We start from the raw sequence: 8,826 nt of genomic DNA, 5'->3' as shown, positions 1-8,826 counted from the left end.
TTTGTTTTAAAATTAATTTTGTCGAGTTTAGGTACTACAAGTAGCCTACATCTGTATCACTGAACAGGTCTTTTAACCCAGCTTGGGAATCATATATTTTAAAAAATTGTGCTGCCTCACATGAATGATGTCAACAATGGAACATGAATAGTCAGAAATGTTTGTACCTTACTTCATTAAAATATTTGGCCAGTACTTCTGAACTGACATTCAAAAACATATTCTACCACGTCCTCATAGTAATATGCGCTTATAAACATCAATAAACAGGTGTAATATGAATACTGGAAGGACAAGGAGAGGGCAGGGACTACAACTTTAATTGATGGTGATTTAGAAAAATTGAGGAAAAAAATCTAAACTGAAACAATCAAATGTAGATTTGAACTCTTCTCAATATTATTTTATTGAGTTATCTACTGTACTTTGCATTTAACATTATGCTGGGGATAGGGAGGTGGAGGTGGCAATTATGTCCACCTAGCTGCCATACAGCACAGAAAGAACGATTACATGCACATGCATACTACACTGTTATGAAGTATATAGCTGAGCTACAATAACTATTCACACTTCTGTATGCCTATCCATTGCTAAATACTTCCTCTGAATTACAAGTTGTCTATCCTCATATTTTTCATCCTCGGAATTACAAGTTGTCTATCCTCATATTTTTCATCCTTATTTTGCATTAGAGATCAAACATTCAAAGGTTAATTTTTACACAGGAACAGCTGTCTCATGTCCAAGTCAGAAAGTTATAAAAATACTTGCTTTTAAACAGAATGTGCTACTTTCAGACAGCAATTTGTAACACACTGCTGCTACCCTCATTAACAAAATACCCTGAGAGAGATGAAGCCTGAGATGTTACACGATGCTCATAACATTTATACGATGGTTTCTTGTGCATGTTAGTTTATCACAAAAGTAGACAAGCTTTTCTTGACAAATGTCATATGATTATTAAAATGTTTACTTGCGAAGCTTGAAGTATGATTAAATAAATAATTTCTATGTCATCTGCCTACATAGTATGGTCAGTAAAAATACATATAACTATCAGAAGAATGACAGCTGGTATCTATTCAGAATGAGATATTAACGTAACACACTAGTATTTCTGCTCTCTCCACCGAATTTTCAGCTGCAACATTCAGCATCCAAATTTTATGACCAATACAGGCTTGACACAAAATATCTTAATTTTATTAACAATTTGTAAGTTTCTTAATACAATTCATAAGAAAGAAAGCATCTGTGAACATGTGAACAATGAAAAATAGAAGACAAAAACTGAACTAATACAGAGTAATATAATAATCACATGCAACACCAATGCAATGATTATATCATAATATGCTTACAAGATGATGTAATTGTGGCTTGTGCTGCTAAGAAATTCATGCCAATTTAAGTGGCACATTCGAGTATATCCATGTTGCAGAATTGTTTGGCATGTAAACCACAAAATGGGACAATGTGCAATGTTACCACTTGTAGTAAGATTTAAAACAAGGATTTAAGATTTAATGTCCCATTGACAATAGGATAATTAAAGACAGGGCGCATGTTGGGACTGACCAATGATAGGAAAGAAACAAGATTTGTTCTTTCCAAAGGAATCATCCCGATATTTACCTTCAGCAATTAGGGAAGTGATGTAACAGCTAAAACTAAATGGTCAGAAAGCTTCCCCTGAATGTAATCCATAGCTTACCCTTTAAACCTTCTAATTTGGCAGTAGTGATGTAAAGATCTGAAGAGAAAATGCCTCATGTAATAAAATACATTATTCTCATGATCATAGAATACAAAAATATTTTCACTTCCTAATTAACATGAAATGAAGGGCTTACATTAAACAAAAAAGTAATTTTTTTCATATTCGCACATCAGAACTGCCAGGGTTCATTTAATTTGAAATCAAGACTAGTATTATCACAAATGCTTACAAACTACGTATGTGGTGCAGGAGTATGGACCCTCCGATTTATAAAATGTTGAACTGTTGTTGAATTGTTCCTTCTGAGAAAGACTGCAGTGAGAAATAATTTGTTGGTGTTTTTAGTATATGTTTCTATACCTTGAAACAGCTTAATATCTAAGCTAGAATTTAGCAAGAAAATACATAAAATAGCTTTAGAGTACATGGTATCATAAAAATTATACGTGAAAACCTGACATCAATAGACCTAGAAAATAAATTTACTTAATTTAGTTTAACCAAGAACTACAGACAATGTACTTAGAACATTTGTATCAAAGGACAATTCAACTGAGGTCCCAATAAATTTTGAGAGAAGATTATTGGCCAGTACATACCTTCAGGACACATAAAAGGTGCATTACTGCCAAATGGCTCATATAACAGTAAAAGTGACTCAATATCTAGCTTTTGGAACTAATAGTTTCTTGTTCAGGGAGGGGAGAGGGATAGGTTGAGGAAGGTTAAAATGGAAAGACATAGACAGGTACACACAGGCAGTCATAAGCAATGTGCCTTTTCAACAAACTGACAATATAACCCAACAAAAACACAATGTGGCACTGCTCTGGAAACTTTTTCTGTGACTAAAAGACTATAGAATTCATCTGTTAATCTTGATCTGTGATTGTCATATCATCTTAATGGGAACAAGCTCATTTTCAAAATAAACTTATGAAATCAGTACATCATGAGGACATCAATTCTACTCAGACAGTACGGTAAAGCCCCAATATTTCGAGGTTCCGTGTAATTCAAGCTGGTTTTAAGAAAAATAAAATTTTACATAAAAGTAAATTAAAAACCCATTTCAATGAGCTGTCCACAGGTACATTTTACAGACTTTCGATTTTCAATGTGCAATACAGGTAAAACTGTACAAGTTAGAGTATTTGTTCATAATGCACAGAAATAATCTTGGCCTCAGGCTGCTAATGCAATTCTATTACAAATGGACAGGTACTATCAGGTTTCGAGGAGTGTGCTTGCTCTTTCTCTGTCAGCTCTTCAATAACTGGGACCACCTGACAATCAGTTGTACAGTGCATGGGCCTACTTGGCAACAGTGGTCATTAAAATACAATATGCCTAAGAAAAAATACTTTACACATTTTACACCAATGGCTGACCAATGTGTATGCACAGTGTAGTTGGTTGTGTAGTAACATCTGTACGGTAGTGAGCCCACCTGTGTCACATTAGTTTAAAGGTGTTGTATGTATGAACAGTGTACTGCAAATATGTAACTGTGAGTTTCTTAATGTTTTAATTCACAGATTACAATGAGTGATAGGAATATGAGAAAAACTGTGCCATTGAATGTGAAACTGGAGGCTTTTTTCAAACTATACAAAGGAGGAAGATTAAAAAGACAGTCAGTGAAGAGACAGTTCGAGATTGGCATAAATGGTTCAAATGGCTCTGAGCACTACGGGACTTAACATCTGAGATCATCATTCCCCTAGGGTTAGAAATACTTAAACCTAACTAACATAAGGGCATCACACACATCCATGCCTGAGGCAGGATTCAAGCCTGCGACCGTAGCAGCAGCGCGGTTCCGGGCTGAAGTGCCCAGAACCGCTCGGTCACAACGGCCGGTGACTGGCATAAAAACAAGAGACAAAATTAAGAAGTTTTCACCAAACAACTGTTCTATTTTGTCATTTGAATGGATGAGAAAATCTGAGTAAGTAAACACAGTGAAGCTTTACTCGTTTGGTTTACTTAACAAAGACAAAAAGGAAATCAAATTCCAGGGCCTATTCTGCAACAAAAAGCTGTTTTTTAGAAATGAGTTTAAGGAAGGTGAGGAAGATTTTACTGCACATTCAGGATGGTTGGGTAGGTGGAACAAGTAATACGGCATAAGGTAGCTGGAAATTTGCGGTGAAAAACTTGTTGATTCTCAAACTGTTACACAATTTTGTGAGAAATTAAGAAAAATTATACAGAAAGAATATCTTACTCCTGATCAACTACATAGCTATGATAAAATGGGGTTAAATTATAAAATGCTTCCATCTAAAACTCCAGGCTCAAAAGAGGAGGAGGCTGCCCTGGCAACAAAAAATTTAAAGAGAGGTTAACAGTTCTCGCTGCACTGAAAGCGAGTGGAGACCATAAATTGAAGCTGCTGGTAATAGGAAAGTCTGCTTCACCTACAGCTTTTAAAAATATCACAGCTTCCGCATTGTCTGTAACATATGTCCACCAAAACGCTGCCTGGATGGACAAAAATATTTTTAAGAAGTGGTTTTTCGATGATTTTGTTCCAGTGACTAAAAGATACCTAACAAAAAAGTGCTTGCCTTGTGCAGCAATCTTAACATTTGACAACGCTGGTTCACACCCTGATGAGGTACAACTGGCAGTATTCGCACATTGTTCTTACCCCTAATATGACGACTTTACTTCAGTGTATGGATCAAGGCATTCTACAATGCTTGAAAAAAAGTTATCGTCGTCATTTGATTCAGGCACTACGATAAAAAGACATAGTTCACTGGATAGCCGATTCATGGTCTGAGATAAAGGCAGACACACTAAAAACGTCTTGGAACCAGATTCTGTAGAATGAAATGGATACCTACAGTACAGACGAAGATGACCTACCATTGCCAGAACTGATGAAAAAGCTTGCTGTATGTGAAAACGCGAATAAAAGTGATATTTTAGAAAGGATGAACAGTCTGAAGTGACCAATGTTGCAATTGCTGAAATGGTTAGTGAACCTACTGGAGACAATGAGGAATTGCCTGAAGAAGTTGTACTAGTGATCACTCATACCAAGGGTTTTGCCAGTGCTAGATCTGGCACTGCATAATATCAGGCAGCAAGCAGAAGCTACTCGAACTGACATGGTTCTTAGAAGATGGCGTAACACTGTTGCTAAAAAATAAGATTCTATTTTAAAACAAAGGGCTACGGTCAATTTCTTTTGCAGCTTGGAAATGTGTGCTCATGTATGTAATACATAGCTACCATACTGTTTATTTATTTTTTTAATAATTTTTGTGCTCTTTAAACATTTATTCATGATGGTAAAATTATGGAACATGTTTTATGCTCAAGAATTATGATGTTCTTGGAAAATGAACAGTTCCTCTACAAAAATCAACATGGATTCAGCAAACAGAGATCCTGCAAAACTCAGCTCGCTCTGTTCCTCCACGAGATCCACAGCACAGTGGACAGGCGCTCAGGCTGATGCCATGTTCCTTGATTTCAGTAAGGTGTTTGACACCATCCCGCACTGCCATTCAATGAAAAAAATACATGTTTATGGAGTATCAGAGCAGACCTGGAATTGGATTCAAGACTTTCTTGCAGACAGAACTCAACATATCGCTCTTAACGGGACTAAATCGACAGATGTAAAGGTAATATCCGGAGTACGAAAGGGAAGTGTTGTAGGACCATTGCTGTTGACAATACATATATAAATGATCTAGTAGTAAGCGTCGGATGCTCTTAAAGGCTATTCACAGTTGTTTATACCAAAGTAGCAATGCCAGAAGATAGTAAGAATTTGCAGAACAACCAGCAGAGAATTGATGAATGGTGCAGACTCTGGCCGTTGATTCTGAACATAAACAAATGTAACATATTGCGCATACATAGGAAAAGAAATTCACTACTGTACAGCTACACTACTGATGACAAACAGCTGAAGACAGCATCTGCCGTAAAATATCTAGGCGAAACTATCCAGAGCGACCTTAAGTGGAATGACCATATAAAACAGATAGTGGGAAAAGCAGACACAAGACTCAGATTCATCAGAAGAATCTTAAGGAAATGTAACTCATCCATGAAAGAAGTGTCTTATAAGGCGCTTGTTCACCTGATTCTTGAGTATTGTTCATCTATCTGGGATCCCTATCAGGTAGGACTGATAGAGGAGATAGAGAAGATCCAACGAAGAGTGGCACGATTCATCATGGGGGCGCTTAACTGGCGAGAGAGCGTTATGGAGATGCTAAACAAATTCCACTGACAGACATTACAAGAGAGACATTGTGCATCATGGAGAGATTTACTACTGAAATTTATGGACAGCACTTTTCAGGAGTCAGACAACATATTACTTCCTGCCACATATGTCTTGTGTATTCACCACGAAGACAAAATTCGAGAAATTAGGGCCAATACAGAGGCTTACCGACAATCATTCTTCCCATGCACTAATCACGAGAGGAACAGGGTTGGAGGGATCAGATAGTGGTACTGAAAATACCCTCAGTCACACACCATTAGGTGGCTTGCGGAGTATGACTTAGATGTAGATTTTTCCCATTGATTTAGTGATATTTTCATATTATCTGAGTTTGTTGTAATTTGAATTACTGGGCTCTACTGTGTCACAACTTTCAAACATAGAATTAATAAGAAAACTCTAGAACATCTCTTCTCATAAACTAAAAGTAGATAAAGCCACTTTACAACACCAATGCTACTAGGAAACTTTGAGTCAAACATCAGGAGACCGCTAACAAAATACTAATGCTTCTTGTTATTGTCCTTTACTCAAGCTGTAGCTCCTAATAAGACTGGAGCTGTGGAATATACTGCAAAACTAAAGGACTACATGCTCAAAATTTACTTTGTTGAATTTACACAATTTATCCTTTTGAGAAAACATACACTAACGGACACTTAAAGCAAAAAGCCATTCATCTCGTGACACCTACTTACAAAACATGAGGAAACAGTTCTCTATGGTAATTTTGAAAATAACTCAGGGGATACAGAGGATAATGTTAAATTAGTTAGACATGAGTCACAAGAGAACTCGCAATAAAATCATCAATAATAACAGTGATATTAAAAATATCTTCCATAATCACTTTACAGTGTCCTGTGAGTACAGATGGTATATTGTACATAGCTGATATAATGCACAAAATTCTAATGGTCTACGCTCTATGGTGAGTTTCTAAAAATCTGCAACACAAATCAAGATGAAACACTATAGAAAAATCTCATGTGTAATGAGGACTTGGGAAATAATATTGTAAATCAAATTTACATACATTTCATTACTTTCACTACATGTGGTAATCACAATGAGGAACTATGTGTTACCTCAAAACAGTAAAAGCATGCTACATGAACTGTTGTCATTGTCTTTACAAAACTAGACCTTTCATTTTATGGACCCATGATGATCGAATAAGGAATCTTCTAATTTGCAGAAATGTGCCTTTTAGCACATAAATTATGTAGTTCCATAATTTATAATTCCAACAAAAATGTTGTAACGAAATATTTGGAATTTAAGTATCATGCGCCATTACCACAAATGTAAACTGAAATAACATTAGTCCTTGTACACATATTTGAAATAGTATATCTAGTGGTCTAAAGCACCAGTTACTTGATCTTAAATTGGAATACTGTGAGTCTGCACACAATTTGACTCACACAAACGTAACAAACACTACTACTTGATGAATTTTGTTGTTGGAGACATATTTATCTGCCTAGCATTTCATCTTTCAATGATGGAGACATCATCAGAGGCAGTAACTATTCAGAAAGCAGCTATGAGCTCAGAACTCTTTATATGTATCCATGCAATGGCCATTTTGTGAGTCAATACACCAAAGAACACACCAACGTGTGTTATGAGCTAGTAGTGATGAAGAGTTCGTCCTGTTTGCTTTTTTTAGCACTCAAGCCAATTTTAATCCTTCTTTGCTGTCAAGGTTGTTTTTGTGATTTTGAATTTGTGGCCTCTCTGTACATCCTAGTATAATAATAATTGGTTTTATCATGACCCAATCACTAATATTCTATGAAGTACAGAGGGGCCATAGAAGTTCAAAAGCAAAAGAAAAAAACTTTAACAGAAATGAAGAAAGGATTGAAACTAGACAAGTAGTGCATCTTAGTGTGAAATATAGCAAACAGGCCCAACTTTTCCCCACTAAAAGCTCCATAATATACATTAGTGTGACTCCGTAATCTTTGGCAGTGAACTGATAATGTTTGGTTTGTTGAGCTAGCAACTGCTTTCCAAGTCATTATAGCCAGCAGTGATTTCGGCAGCATTAGGAGAAAAAACATTACACACAGAAATAAGCCTTGGACCACAGCCTAATGTCCTCTAACAAAAATCACCAAGGACACCAGTACCGGCTGTGAAAGCCCTCACTGTATGATTAAACAATCCTACTCTTTATTAAATGATGAACACACACAGAAATTCTGTAACTTTGGTAGTAGATTGGTACAGGTACACCATTACATCACAAATATGAACACAAACATTTAGATACATGATTTTACCACTTAAGTAGTTTAGAACAAAATGGATACTGTATGAATTACATATAAAATTCCCATTACCACTTACACTCTGATTTTTGTCTCTGCTCTTCATTTCAATCTTTATAACAACAATTAAATAACAAAATGTCATTCTATAAATAGGAATGATAGTTATATAAGCATCGGTACAAAAATAAAGTCATATAAAAATACTTAAGTTAGACAGAAACATCTTGCAATAATTATCCAGTTTCATACAATAACAGTCCAATTCTTGGCATATTAGTTTTTTCTTAAGAAGTATGCAATACACAGCGGTACAAAATATGTCATTAATACATACATTACAAAAATAGTTACACAACATAAATGAATAACTGGTCTGCGTTAAATTAGCTTTTTACTTTAGTGTGACCTTTGCAGTCTGCAGGTTCTTCATGTAAAATGGTTTGTCGGGCTGGTCTTTGTCGATAATCGGCATTTAACACTCTCAAGAAAAGTATTATGTTCATCAACATAATGACAGCCATAGCTGAAAAGATAGTAATCATCATTTAACAATA

The 8,826-nt window shown here is 35.7% G+C and overlaps 1 protein-coding gene across 1 annotated transcript in view; it reads right to left on the bottom strand.

Moving 5' to 3' along the window:
- Positions 1-381: 381 nt before the first annotated feature.
- Positions 382-8,826, bottom strand: part of LOC126191768 (TLC domain-containing protein 2-like) — a 76,871-nt gene continuing 68,426 nt past the window's right edge. The window contains exon 6 of the mRNA XM_049932550.1: positions 382-8,795. Coding sequence (XP_049788507.1) covers positions 8,656-8,795 — 140 coding nt within the window. The 3' untranslated portion in view covers positions 382-8,655. The remainder of the gene's footprint in view (positions 8,796-8,826) is intronic.

Source organism: Schistocerca nitens, chromosome 1, assembly GCF_023898315.1.
Source record: "Schistocerca nitens isolate TAMUIC-IGC-003100 chromosome 1, iqSchNite1.1, whole genome shotgun sequence".
Lineage (NCBI taxonomy): Eukaryota > Metazoa > Arthropoda > Insecta > Orthoptera > Acrididae > Schistocerca > Schistocerca nitens.
The sequence above is the reverse complement of the archived record's forward strand: the minus strand, read 5'-3'. Positions and strand labels throughout refer to the sequence as shown.